Source organism: Solanum dulcamara, chromosome 5 (assembly GCF_947179165.1).
Source record: "Solanum dulcamara chromosome 5, daSolDulc1.2, whole genome shotgun sequence".
NCBI lineage: Eukaryota > Viridiplantae > Streptophyta > Magnoliopsida > Solanales > Solanaceae > Solanum > Solanum dulcamara.
This window is the reverse complement of record NC_077241.1, coordinates 75,278,760-75,294,640: the sequence shown is the minus strand read 5'-3', so window position 1 is coordinate 75,294,640 and position 15,881 is coordinate 75,278,760. Positions and strand designations below refer to the sequence as shown.

Genomic DNA, 15,881 nt, shown 5'->3' with positions numbered 1-15,881 from the left:
TTCAATGAATCATCAAAAGTTTACATCTATGGATATATTGTGTGTTAAATTTAATACTTCATTTGATTACTGATTCAGACTACTTGACTTTTATTGTGTTAAACTAATTTTATTATAATGTTTTGGAATTTTAAATGTGATTATTACTATTTTATTTAGTTACGTAATAACAAGGGTAATATGAGAAGAAAAAGATAATGATAAAACTTTTTTAATTTTTCCCAAAACATCTTACTTTAATATAGGTGACGAATAAAATAAAAGGAATAGAGTATAAAGCACCACGATAGCTGAAAGTTCCTTTGCTCTTTCATAGTATTTCCATAAATTATATATATCAATATTTTTGAAAAAATAATATTTTTCTAAATTAAAATAACATTTATTTTTCAGAAAGGAAAAATTGTTCGCACCAAATACGCCTTTAGGTTAAAATTTTAGGTGTGACATTTTTGTATTTTGTTAATCTTTGGCTCCACCACTATCAATAAAAGCTACCTGATGTTAGACAATTTCCTTGTTTTTTTCTTTTCCACTTCAAGCCTCTTCCTTTATAATTATTTAACAAAAAAGAAAAAGGCTTTTATGGATGGAAAGAAAATGGTTGAACCACTTGGTTGTGTTTAAGCCATTGTTTTTCAAGTGGCATATAGGTCTAGGATTTCACTTATTATAGTTTTTTGTTGCTATTAGTCTATTACAGACAAAAGATGGCTCCCTCCCAAAAGGCAACTGGAACTTTGCTAGCTCTATCCAAAACCTTCATATGGCTGTGAATTGAAGAAGCCCAGCTAATCATTGGGAGCCACAGCGTGCGACTTAAATTTAGCCAAAGCTTTAATGGACCGAACATTAAATCAAAAAGAAAATGCTCCGTCTTCTTGCGACACATTTTTACAATTTAATTTATTTTAAAAAGAAGGTTATTTTTTTATAATTGAAAATAATATAACTTAAAATTCATTTTTTATATTTAATAAAATGATTTATAGACAAACAAGTGATCAGAGAGTGTTTCAGATCATAATTTTTTTAAAAAAAACAATCTTTTAATAAAAAAAATTGTATCAAATTAAATAGTACCATATATTTGGAAAAAACTTTAAAAAAAAATAAAAAATAGTGTTTAACCATATAATTTATCATTACTTGGCAAATATATTTGACAAAAATCCCAAATTCCCAACTTCTAGAAAAAACTAAAATTTGGGCCAAATTCTATATTTGGAAACTTTTAAAAAATTAAAAATTATTTCAAACTTTTATATTTTATAAAAACACCCATCATTTATAGTTTTGGACTAAATTTCAATCCTAATCTGTTGTACAAAATTAATACCGATATATACATATTTAATACAATTTTTATGCGAGCTTGCTCTTCTAAATCACTTTCAATTACAAATAGTAATAATATTTTTTCGTATACAAATCAATAATATTTTCCTTTTATTTTCTTCCTCTTTTTTCCAATTCATATTAATTGTGTTCGTTATCATAATTTTTTACGAAACTTATTCATTATAAAATAATAATATAATCTTATAAATATTTTAAATAATTTTTAAAACTTATACATATAAATCATATATTTTTTAAAAAATCAAATATTTTTCCCAAACTCTATAATTATAATGCATGATAAAATTTAAATATAAAACTTCATCAAAAAAATAACTTAGCCGAACCAAAAGAGAATGACAACGAATGTTTTATTGAGGAAAGAAGTATGTAGAAATAAGGCACACGTATGGCTAATAAGAAAAGAATGCACCAAATAAATGTGCAGTGGGAGACAGCTAAGCGATGAGCAGACACACACGTTTCTAAAATTTTGGGCCCCACTATTTTGTTATTGAAATTAGCACACTTTTTATATGACGTCATTTTTATGCAATGCCATTGGCGGCGTGCTTTGTCTTGTTTCGCCACGTGTTTCCTTTTAGCTGACGTCCAAACCTTCATTGGTCACTCTTTTTTTTCGGGTTAGTAACATTGGCTTACCTTTCAACTCCATTAAATATTGTATTGGATAATATTTCATACGTCTCATAATAGTTTATTATTATATTAAAAATAATTATTTTTATTTATTTACTTATTAAATATTTTATTTTTTAATTTAATTTTCGTTTTTACTTGTCAATTCAAGAAAAAATCATTTTTTCTTTCTATTACACTCATAATTTATTAATATTGAATTAATATCTTTAAAAAAATATAGTGATTAAATATATTTAAAACTCTATCAAGTAATAAAGGTAAAATAATAAAATTCACTATATCAATCATTATTTTTCTTAATAGATATGTCAAATCAAAATTTGACAAGTAAAAAGGAATGGAGGAGTATTAGTCCTCCATCTTATTAAATAAAATAAAAACATTACTTCATTTATTCCATACTAAATGAATTTTTGAAAGATTTTTAATTGTTCAAAATAATTGAATTGTTTAAAGTTTAAGATGAATGTTTGAAACTTTTTTCATATTTGTCCTTTCATTTATTGAAGTTTATATTTTTTATGAGATAAATCACGCTAATTGCAAAGTTATAATTATGATTTTACAAATGACAATAATAGAAAGTATGGTTCAAATTATGTTCTTTAATGTTTTTTTAATATGTGTCTATTACCTGACAAATTCAGTTAACGTGGAATAGAGGGAGTAATTAATTTTTTTATATTACTCTTGCAATTAATATTTTTTTAAAATGTACATTTATTTGTAAAGTTTCCAAGATATTCTTTAAGGGGTGAATTAGTAAAATTATACTTTTATTTATAATTTTTTAAGCACGATACAAAATAAAAAGTGATCAACAAATATAGTACGAAGGGAATATTATACTCACCCGTTTCAATTTAGTTTTAGTCTATTTTAAAGAAAAATCTCTTTTTTTATTTGTTATTACGTCTATTCTATATTTAACTGAATTTTTAGAAATTTTTTTCTTATTTCAGAATAAGTGAATTGTTTAAAGTTCAAGATAAATGTTTGAACTTTTTTTCATTTTAGCCCTTCATTTGCATTTTCTTGGTAATAAGTTCAAGAAAATTAATTACTCATATTTATGTTTTATTTTTGAATCATTTCTAGTTTTAAGAATAGTTTGACAACTATTAAAAGAATAAAAGTGAAAGTAATATTCAATTTATGACATGGCCGTCCCAATCATATGGCCACTAAAGCAATCGGTTACGATCCCATTTTTTCGGGGCCTCCTACTTTCTCCTAAATATATATATTATTTTAAAAGAATCTCATATATTGATAAATTTAAAAAGATTTTTTGGGTAGAAAATAGAATAATTTTTTACCTCATTTAATATATGGTTCGTTATTATAATTGAGAAATGGAATTGTAATTAGTTAATTATAACATACTTTCTTATGTGACTATCTATTTTGTTGCATCATTTATATTCTAAAGATTATTATGAACTAACATTAGTATGCTTATATTTGCTTTTATTATTCACTTTTCACTATTTTTATTCTATCATTATTAAATATTATAAAGTCTCTTGAACGGTCAAACCTTCTACGTTATGTAAAATCTATTCTTTTGTGTTTATAAAAAGATTAAATTTATTTTTGATGTATTCTTCAAATCTCAAATACTATTTTAATATCATTATATCAAGTTATCAAATTAGGCGCAACATTATTTCTATATATATAAACTTTTAAAAAATTTCAGTTATGTTTTATTATTCTAACTTTATATTATATATTTTTCATTGAAAAATTTACATTGTTTACATTCTTATTTCATAATATCGGTGTATATTCTACCTTTTCACACCTTATTTATTACACGGAATATGTTATACTTATTCAATTTATTTATGTCAACTAAAAAATAAAACATCTCTATTAAATTTAGTTTTAGGCCTTCAAACTTGTTAAGACAATTTTGATTTATGTCCCAAACTTGTTCAGAGATTATGTTGTTGTTTTTTCTCTTTGAGTCCGAACCAAACCTATATTTGACGAGGTATCAACATTTGTATTTGTATGTTTTCACATAAATTTTTGAATACGACATTCCCCTAGCACGATTCAATGTACTTTTGAAAAAAAAAAACTTTGAAATAATTATACAAATGTATTTGTTTGAGTAATGTCATTTAAGTAAAAACTACTCAAGCAAATACATCAAAATCTTCAAAACTAAATACTCAAGAGGCAGTTTACATAATCTACAAAATAATTAACAAATCCAATTGCCAAAAAATTACATCCACATTTTATCTCATCGTCCTCCTTTCTATTTTTCATTATTTTTGTCTAATATGTACCAAAACTCCAGCTATACAATAAAACAACAGAAATATTTATAAATAAAAAAACCTTTATTCTCAAAATATCCTTGACCCAACCCGACCCTACTTGACTTGATTCTGAAAGTCAAAGACTCAAAGTCAACGTCCAAATTCCATAGCCTACGCAAGAGCGCACGTTAGTGCCGATTCAAGTTATCCCACAAAGATGCGCACTTCCTCTTTGCAAATCCAACTCTTTTCTTTTCCAAATCATAAACAACTTCAAATCCTTGTTGAAAATAATTTCCTAATATCCCTCCGGGCCCACTTTCCCCTTCATCACCACCGTTCATCAGCATTACACATCCAACTTTTCTCTTCACTTTCTCATCATCAACAAACTCATAAAAATAGTTTCTCCTAGGCATCACCACACTGGAATTTCCCCCAAAATGTAATAACAGCTGTGGAACAGTTGAACCGGAAGTAGAAGAAGAAGAAGAACCGGTATCCATGTAGTAACACGGGCGAAGCCCGGTTGTTTCCTCAACCGGGTTCGCTCGTTTGTAAGCCGGTCCAACTCTTCGGTCGAATTCAGTCACTACTGTTTCATAGAACTTCAAAGGTAACATAGTAAAAGTCGTACCGGAATCCACCACCAGCCCGCCGTTTCCTCTTCTGTCAACTCGCCGTAAGCTCGCCGGTGCCGGAATTTTCGTTTTCCCGATTGATACTGCTTCGAGTCCGACACTGTAGAAATATGGGTGTTTTGGGTTTTCGAGCATTGGGGTGTAAGCGTAATCGATGAAATAATTCTTCATCTGCTTCATCTTTTCATCTACTGAGTATCGACCGAGAATGAGCGGACTCGGACGATGAACTCGATTGGTGTCAAAAGAGTGTGAAACCAAGCAATAAGAGAAGTAATTTCCGATTTCCGGTGAGTTGTTCGCGAGTTGCGCAGGCAACGAAAGAGTCCCCCGGCCAAACCCAGCTACCCCGATGGGTTCACCAAGAGCACTGTGAGCACACCCAAATGTAAAATTCTTCAAATTCAACGACGGAGACGACATGGGTATTGCTAATTCATCACTGTATAGCTTCGCGATGAAGCTTCCATCACCATAAGCATAGTAAAAAGGGGGACACGAATAGGATTTGCAATCAGAAATTTCAATATCTTCAAGTGGGCATTTCGCAATAGAGCAGAGGTCGGAGGACGGTAGAGAAGAGTGGACGGCGGAGCAAGCACGTGACTTGCATGAGACAGGGACGGCGGAGGTAAGATTAATAGGGCCAGGGTTAGGGATAGAGATGGGGTTGTACTTGCCTTCACAGAGGATACAATCAAAGGGGTGACAAGGGAGCCAAACGACGTCGCTACCAGTATCCATGTACAGAGAAATAGTTTGAGACCCAAGTGAAAAGGAGAGGGTGTAATCACTTCCCGGAGTGAGAGGTAGAGAAACTTGACGGTGTGGATGACGGTGGTGGTGGAGACGAGAGGCGGCGCGAACGGTGGTGGATTTGAGATGATGGTGAGTACTGTTGAATTGGGTTCTTGAAAAAGAATGCGTTAACGGGAAAACCAACGTTCCAGAAGCAGAAGAGAAAAGGAACAGTGAGAAAAAAGTGAAAAGTTTGAATAAAACAGAGGAAGAAGAAGCCATTGTTGGGATAACAGAGTATTCTTTCAAATGAAAACTGTACTCGACCTTATCTTTTTACGTACACAAGAGAGAGGAGAGATTAATTGTTGGATTTTTCTTTGTTTGTTGTATACAAAAGAGTGGAAGAAATGAGACGTTTATATAATGGGGTGGCAGAGAAGAAGAGGACGAAGCTGCTGCTGCTGGTTCGGTGATGATTTTGGGGGAGGGCTTATGAGAAATATAATCTTTTAATTGTTATTGTACATAAAAAGGAGGGCCATTGCCAATTGCCGAAAACCAAGTAGTGTAATTTCCGTCGACCTTTCTTTTTGAATTCAAACATTAATTTTGTGATCATTTTAATATATCAAGTTATCAACCATCCTAGCCGCGACTTACCGAGTTAGTACAATTAGTGATATTCTGTAATAAAGGTTAAATATCAATTTCTTTTGCCAATGTTTTTCAATCATGTTTGTTATATTAGACTTATTTAGTTCAATTTACGTCTCTCATATATGATTTGCGAAGAACACAAATTTTCCTAAAAAATTCATAAAAATTTATAGCGGAATCAGAATTTTTATAAAAAAAAAAAATCAAAAATATAAAATGAACTATACAAAAAATATATAAGAAAATTCACTATATAATGTGTATATCTAGTACTTACATATTTTAGATTCTAAATTTTAAAAATCTCTCTTTTTAAATTACTATTTTTTTTATATCTAATCAACGGCCGTAGTAATAGTTTGATCATGTAGAATGGATTTCCAAGACCCAAATCAAAATAATGATGGTATAAGTGAAATTTCTTTAATATTCAATTTTACAAACTTGTTCTCTCATCTCGAGTTTCAAATGTTATTTTTATAACTTTAACTCAAATAGTCCAAACGCATATAAATATTTTAACAATTATATTTCTTATTTACTTCCACCTTATATTTGATATTTACTTTTGCTATCTAATTAATTTGAATTCGCCAAAAATACTTCATAAGATAGATCATTAAAGTGAATGATTATCACAGTTAGGACCTTTAGTGGTGACCATTGTATTTGGAATTCATAGTGCCATGATTTCTTAGTACGAAGGGAGGAGTAAAATGTAGGGGAAAAGTACAGTAATAGTAAATATGCTATCCTTGCGGAGAAGTAAAGACAAGTCATGAATCAATTTGGTGTCTACACGAAACGCACATAGAATGGGTAAAACAACTTGGAAGTGACTGCACCCAATAAGTCCATTTCATCAGGGGGGTTTGGTATATCATCTTTAATAATTTTAACTTTTACTGTCAAGTTATCTAAAAATTATGGATAAATAAGCTTCAAGGACCAAATATATTCGATATAGAGCAATTTTTGTTATTCTTATTGTCTTCAAATCAGTAAACTAGAAAAGTTTTAAAGATAGAAATCAGTAATTGTTTAAGAGAAAATATCTGAAATCACAAAATTTATTTTGTATTCTTAAATAATTTAATTTTTTATTGTACTCGAGGTGATTTGTTAGTAATGTTGCGGTACCTCACCCTCCAATAACTTTAGCGAATTTAAAAATCATTAACAAATCATACAAATACTTGATATGATTTTCTAAGAAAATATACACAAAAAGAAGAAGTAAATTCAATATTGAAAACTGAGGGTAAACCTCATTATTAATATATACAAAAATATGGGTTCAAAACATGTTTGGTATCCGGAAGAAATAAGCTCTTTTAGCGCGACGGAAGACTCTCCTCTCCACTCTTAATAACTAGAAGAGGTGCTTACAAAAGTTCTCATCTTTGTTGCCAATAAGGATAAAGTTCCTATCTAAAATAAAATTTATTTTTCAAATTCACTAAATTTCTCACACTTCATCTTTAAAGCTTAATTTTAAAAAAATTCAAAATCCAACAATTTTATCTTTTAGTTTAAAAATAAAAATTATTTACTCTAACGATTCATATGTCGGTTCTCATATGCTTTCAAATGAGGGGACGGGCCGTTGCGTGTGGAATGGTATGAATCGTATGATAGTATTTGTGTAGGAGGAAAAGACATAAGACTGATGGAGATGGGGGATTTCCCACTTGATTTTGGTCCAATGTTTTATAAACATTTTATGAAATGTAGGCATGTGGTAAGAATATTTTGTATGTATACACCATTCATTATTTGATTGTGTATGGAGTTAAAAAGATTTTTTACTAGACACCAATATATTCTCTGTCTATTAATTTGGATGTATCTTGAGTTCTTTGAATCTGATGTACCAATAATATATTTAGTGAAATATTATTAATGGAGTTTAGAAATGATAAAATATATGCAGATTTTATCACTATTTCGTGAGAATAAAAAAGTTGTTTTCGAAAGTCGTTTAAAATAATTTTGTATTGAGCAATTTAGGATGTCCCCAATAACATTTTCGCATATTAATATAATGGAAAATGGTCAAAATTACCTTTGAACTATTTGAAATAGCTTAAATATGCCCTCGCCGTTATCAAAAGATATCACAAATACCTTTCCACTTAATGGTTGATCGTTAAAGCTAACATGACAGTGCTACATGAAAAAAAATATTCAAATGTACAGTCAACCTTTCTCTCTCTTCTTCTTTAGCTCAGAATATTTTTGACCCTTTTTTATATTTTAATTTTTTTTAAAAAAATTTCTACACCACCACATAGCCCCTCCGTCCTCAACCCTCCCCCAAAAAACTATTTTTAAAAGTTTTACATTTTTTTAAGAAGTGGGTATAGAGAATAAAAAATAAAAACTTTTCAACATTTTTTTGGAGGGGTGGGGTATCGGTCGTGGAGGAAGGGGTCGTGGGGTAAAAAATAAAATAAAAATTCAATGTACTTCATATTTAATTTATCTTTTATAAAAAATAAATAATTGAGTGGTTAAAAATTTAAAATTTTGGAGGGGATGGTGGGGTCATAGGGGTGGGTAGTGTAAAAATCTAAAAAAATAACTTTTAAAACTCTTTTTAAGATTATTTTTTGGGGGGCGAGGAGGTGGGGGCCCGGGTATGTAATGGTGTAGAAAATTCAGGAAAAAATTAAAAACTTTAAAAAAAAATGGGGTGGGGGGGTGGGAGGGGTGTTGGGGATATGTGTATGTGGTGTTGTAGAAAGTTTTAAAAAATAATAATTAATAATTAAAAAAATTGGTGGGTTGTGGAAGACGGGGTATGTGATGGTGTAGGAAATTTAGAAAAAAAAATTTAAAATTATAAAAAAAAAGGTCAAAAATACTCCTGAGCTAAAGAGGAAGAGGGAGAGAAGTTGACATGGCCGTTTATGTGGATATTTTTTTCATGTGGCACTGCCACGTTAGTTTTAACGGCCAATCGTTAAGTGAAAGAATATTTTGTGATCTCTTTTAATAACGACGAGGGTATATTTGATCTCAAAAATAGTTGAAGGGTATATTTGAGCTATTTCAAATAATTCAAGAGTAATTTTTACCCTTTTCCATTAATATAATTCAACCTAATTTTTTTTTTTTGATGACATGATAAAACTTAACTAGTCGTTTGATTCATAGTATATATGAGATATTCCAAAATTTGAAATTAAATTTATACTTTATTTGTAACTTTATTTAGTTATGAACCTCTCAAGTGAGATAAATTAAAAATTATAAGCTCTTATTTATGATTTCAAAATAACTTAATTTGTGAAACAAATGACTTCTAAAGTGACTAATATAGTGAAGCATAATGACACCATTTTTTTTTTATTTTTTTTGTGCATTTTCACAAGATATTTTTAATTTGAATATGTATCAACGTGTCAAATTGTTTTCAGGTGAAACATCATATTCAATTGAAAATGAACAAAGTAGTAATTGAATGGGATGGCATCTTCATCTTAGTTGAATTGACCTTTCTTGAACCACATTAAACGTTTTCCGAGGCTAGTTTCATCGGTGAATAAATTATTTTGAAAATAATTATTTTAAAATTAGTTATTTTTTTATTGTTATTTTATTTTAATATGGAATAAAAATACTAAGCATTACAATAATTATTTTGAGGTTAGTTATTTTACGATTGTTATTTTATTTTTAATATGCAATAAAAATAATAAGCACTACAATACAATTACAAGATAACTCCTCCCGTGATTTTTATCTCAATCAAATATAAAATAAACTCATTCTAAAACTAATTTCGAAAGTAATTATATTGTAATTCCAAATTTAATGAGCTAAATTTATACTATGTTTAATTATGGATGATATAAATTTATCTTCGGATTATAATTATGCTTATCCAAGTGCAAACACAGTCACTTTCAGTATTAGCAAGTGGATAAAATTACAGATTTTGAGTTTTTTAATTAAAGATTTAACAGTGGAACTAATCCAAATAAGTTAAAATCTTCTATAATCAGTTTATCAAGGAGAGATGGATAATAGCGAGAGATATTGTAGTATGACGATTTAATTATCTTGAATAACGTGAACAATATTTTGAAACACTTCAATATCTTCTCTTTTGTATAACTAATATATAAAAAAAAAATCACTTATTTACTCCTTTAGTGAATATCAAAAGTGTTTACAAGTAAAACAAAATCAGCAAAAAATTCATAAATTGGTCACTCATAATTAATTAATTTTCGATTTATAATCGCCTTTTGTTTGATCAAACCTCTTACAATTGTATACCTAATTAATATTTTGTGTAATCTTCAAAATTACAATTGTATACCTAATTTTATTTCTGTCGTTTATCTCTCTTTTTTTTTTTAATGTAAAAATACCTTTAAATTCATATTTTTATAAATAGTTTAGGGACATTTTGTCATTTTAACAGAAATACATTAACGACTTATTATCACTCTAGGGGGTGTTTGGATGGATTTTTTAAAACGATTTATAAGCTAAAAACTAAAAGTTATAAATTAGAAAAACTCAACTTTTGGTTTTTGATTCCCTCCCCCCCCCCCCACACTTTTTCAACCTAAAAAGGTTTTATGTTACCCAAACACTTTCAAAACTTAAAGGCCAAAAATCACTTAAAATAAGCTCATCTACGCACCCACTTAAACACTTCTATAAAAATATATAACTTATCTGAAATCATTTTAAAACACTTAATTTTTCTAAAAAAACTACTCCTTCCATTCCATATTAAGTAAATTTTTGAGGAATTTTTCATGGTTCAAAATAATTGAATTGAGATAGATGTTTGGAACTTTTTTCATGTTTGCCCTTTCATTTATTGAAGTTTTATATTTTCTAAGAGATGAATCACACTACTTGTAAAATTATATTTATGATTTTACAAAGGACAATAGTGAAAAATATAGTTCAAATTATGTCCTTGAATGTTTTTCTTAATATGTATGCATTGCTTCACAAATTCACTTTAACATGGAATAGAGGGAGTATAATCTACCAAATAAACAAACTCTAAATCACACTTTGATTTGTACAAAGTTATCAATTAAATGAGATTTCAAGCCAATAATTATCCTCTACTACTTGCTTCTAATAAGCAGTGGAGAATATTAGGACATTTAAGTAAACTTGAAGTATTAATAGTTAATTTTTCTAGTCAAAGTAGAGACTAAATATGAGTCTATAAGTAAACTTGAAGTATTAATAGTTAATTTTTCTAGTCAAAGTAGAGACTAAATACGAGTCTATTCAATATGAAAAATTGAAAGTGGTAATTCCTATTCCGCGTCCATTTTTTATTTATCACTTTTATCATTAGGGGCATAGCCAGATACGATCAAAAGAGTTTATTCCAATTTTTTTCGATAAAAAATTACATTATTTATAAATAAATAAAATTATTTTTTATGTACATATAATAAATATTGAATCCTCTTTTAATTTTTTCGTATATTTACTTTTTATATTTTTAACCCTCTTAATAAAAAAATTGATTTCATCACTATTTATTTTATCAAGAAAAGTATATATTTTTCTGTTGTTGTATCCTCAATATTAATATAATATTTTAAAATACTTATAATAATTATTATTTAATAAAAGACATGTAAAGTTTAAAGTATGACAAATAAAACGCAACTGAGGAAGTATCAATCAAGTGAGATGAATCAAGAATGGATAAGCCTAAATCTTTGGACAGGTAACAACCCAGGGAATATTTGAACTTATTTAATGTCAGACCAAAGTTTTAAATTAAATAAAGCTAAAGAAATTAAAATTAGTAAAAAGTCAACTATGTCAAGGTCAAACAATAAGAGATTTTATATTCAATGGCATGAGCTGTATTAAGGGCACAGAGTACATTTATTGCCTAAAATTAAAGACATTTCCCAGATCTTTTATTGCAGCTCAAAGCAAATGTTTTACTCTTTCACTTGTTCATTTTAGACTTTGCACGTCACTAAAAAATAATAATTAAAAATAATAATTTAAGAAATAAATAGTTAATATTAAAAATAAATATGAAAAAATATTATATATTTTTCTTAATATACGAAAATTAAATATAATTTTAATATAGTAAATAAGTAAAAATGAACGGAAAAAATATTTTTGTTATTTAAATTCATTTCCCTTTTCGATTTACCCGTTTCTCAAAGAACATTTATTCCATTTCTTATTCTTTTTACATTATTGCGAAGGAGTTCGTGCGAAACTATTTTGAATTGTTTTTTTTTTGGTATATCATTAGGTGCTCGGCATCATCGTAATTTTCAATTAATTTGAATTTATGCCGAGTAAAATGAAGCACATTAATAGTAAAAATATGATAAGCAATGAGAAAAGAGTAGAATTGTTTTAATGTATTAAAAAAAGGAAGAGAATGGAGACGTTACTGGTACAAAATATTAATCTCAATATACCAAAAGTTGTGGAGGTTCGAAGATTTTTCAAATAGAGCAGATGCAAAATAGACAATATAAATAATTTTTTTATACATTCTCACTACTGAATTCTAGATAGTCTTATAAAGTTATAATAAAAATAAATGTGTAATAAGTACAAAATAAAAAAGGGCAACAAAATTTTACTATGCCTAACTTACTATAGATATATATTATTTAAGTAATTTTAAAAAAAAGATAAACAAAAACCAGAATGAAAAAAGAAGAAAAAAAATACATTATTTTTTCTAATAAATAAGTGTGTATATCTATTCAAATTTGAATTATGCATTTTTATAGCTTTTTTCCGCTTTAAATGTCAAATAAAAAATATAGAAGGAAAAGAGGTTAAAAAGGTGAAAAATCTTTTTGCTTATTTGCAACTTTGTTCTCTTCTTATTTGCTTGAGTAAACTTCTTTTCCTACAAAATGAAATTTGCACTATCAGCAAAAAGATGGAAATTAACAAACTATTTAGTTTTTAATATTTTTGGAGGTTCCTCACCAAACCTAAATAGTCAGCTAATTAAATAATATTAATTAATCATGGAAAAACAAAAGGCATATGTAACTGATATGAATTAAATGACTGTATTGATAATAATGTAGAATATAGTCAATCATTTAATCAGAAAATGAGGGAAAAAAGGAAAAAAATGTCAAAAATCTCACAAAAAAGATAAATAGTAATGCTCGCCATAAAAGGGTTCCACGTCACCGTTTCTCTATCCATCTTTGTTATAAAATATAGATGTCCCAATAGCTATCTACACCCACAGCCCTCTCCCCCAAATAACTAAGAATAACTCAAATAAGTGGGGAAAATGTTATGTTCGGAGCGTCACTCGAGAATGAACCCTACAGTGCATGATCCGAATTAGCTGGGTTTCAATGTAGATATCGAAAGTCAGAGATGCGATCATGCGCCTGACTAATGGAAGCAAGGGACCGAGTTATTCTCTAAAACCATAATAGAAAATAAGTCATCCTGGAAGCTTCGAAGCGGAGTCATCATAAAAAAATACGAAAAAATCTTTCCAAAGTGAGAGAAGGAGGAAAGGCGTGCGGATGGTGCGTCCGATACATGATTGGTTAATGATGATTCTCAATAGCATCTGTAAGATCTCGAGGCTTACTAGATGCCAATTCGATCAAAAATGAAAACTTTGAATATTCTTCTTAGGAGTAGTCGGGCGAATAAAAAACCCAAAGAAAGGAAAGCAATTACAAGGTGCATGAACCTAGTTCCAATGAAATAGGGACAGCTTTTGCTCTATATCCAATGCTCTTGAGTTCAATGTCACTTCATTCTACTAATAACCCATTGAATATTGAAGATGACATTTCCCCCCTTTAATTAATCATATTCACCCCTCCCTTCCCCTAATTTAGGTTCACTATTAAAGATTCAATAACAGTATGAATACAAAAAATTGTTTGTTTCTTTCCCTATTGCTATTGAATCTTTAATAGAAAGTCTTCTTTTATAAAAACAAGATAGATTGCAGAGGTACCATGTAACCCTTAAATAAGTTGAGATGTCCGTAAATTTCATGTATTTAATATACTTATTACTTTAAAATAAGTAATAAGTATTATGCGCTTTCTACTTAAATAAGTTGAGATGTTCGTAAATTGCCCAAGTACCACGATTATCGATTACTGGTTGATTTTATTTTTTAGTTAATGTTAAAATTTACAAGATCATTTGTTAGAATCTACTAGGCAGCAAAATACAATTTTTTTTTTTGTGTGTGTTGGGTTGGGGGGGGGGGGGGTTTGAGACAAGATCTCGTACATAAATCTTTGGAAATTTATCTTTAGAAAAATCTAATATGTTTTTGTCGTTAGTGTAAACCATTTTTTGGGGAAACAAATTACTGCTTGAGATGGTAGGCAACAAGAAACTTATTTCAAAAAATTAAAACATTTTTCACTCAAAGTTAATAAGATTTTTCACTTAAATATCTTAATTAAATTTTGTATCTAAAGTTGGCATGAAATTTTATTTTTTTAAAAAAATATTCTTATATTTTTTGTTGGTTACCAAAAAAAGGGTCTGATAAAATAATTTTTGAACAGATTGAGTGTATAATTAAAATATGTCTCAAGTGAAATATCTAATTGAAAAATCATGTCTACTTGAGGGAATATCAAATTAGTGATAACATCAAACCATTGAACCCAAATAAAATTGATTATTCAGTATAGGAAAACTGAATTGAGTGTGGTTATTTTTTAAAGGCACGATACGTAAATATATATTTTAATTTAATATCAATTAATATTTATATTCTTCAATTTTGAATGTGCTTAAATAAATATTATAACTTATATAAAAATAAATAAATAGACATACGTATTCTGCATGATATAATACACCTAAAATGTCACATAGAATTGAATGATTACATAAGATGCCAAGTAAAATATATGTATTTACCTATTCGACTCTATATAAGTTTAAATTTCTATTTATATATATTCAAAATTGAAGGATCAAGTTAAAAGATACGTATATAAATTTTATTGTATATAAAGTATAAAACTTTAGACTCATTTTTTTGCATCGAATAAAAAGAGGCCAGAAACTATTGAGTATAGTGGTGGTCCACTTTCCAGCTCACCCAACAGATAAAAGACATATAACCTGTTTGGATCGATTTATTTTTAATCAGTTTATAAGTTGAAAATTGCTTATAAGTTAAAAAAAAAGTAGATGCAGACCAACTTTTTTTTTGGACTTATAACCTGTTTTCAACTTATAAACTGATTAAAATAAGTTTATCAGAAAAAAATTGAAAACAATTTATAAGTCAATATAAATGGCCTCATAAGATTCCTTACGCGGCACCTTTTTTTTTTTTTTTTTTTTTTTTTTTTTTACCCCCATTTTGAAGGATTTATAGTGTTTCCACACTTCCCCTCCAATGTGACTCGAACCCAGGACCTACCGGTCGTGGGTGGAGGTGCTTAACCAACTAAGCAACCCTCACTTGTCGTGGCACCTTACACTTTGCTGCCTACCTAATCCCCTATGTGGGGCCCATTTTAAGGATATTTCTAAGTTCAGAAATTAGGACTCTCTTTTTAAT

At 28.5% G+C, this 15,881-nt stretch overlaps 1 protein-coding gene across 1 annotated transcript; it reads right to left on the bottom strand.

The window, feature by feature from the left end:
- Positions 1–4,198: 4,198 nt before the first annotated feature.
- On the bottom strand, positions 4,199–6,148 carry LOC129889858 (probable aspartyl protease At4g16563). Its single transcript, XM_055965324.1, has one exon. It carries the CDS (start codon positions 5,939–5,941, stop codon positions 4,469–4,471), a length of 1,473 nt encoding a protein of 490 aa, XP_055821299.1. The 5' UTR covers positions 5,942–6,148; the 3' UTR covers positions 4,199–4,468.
- Positions 6,149–15,881: the final 9,733 nt, after the last annotated feature.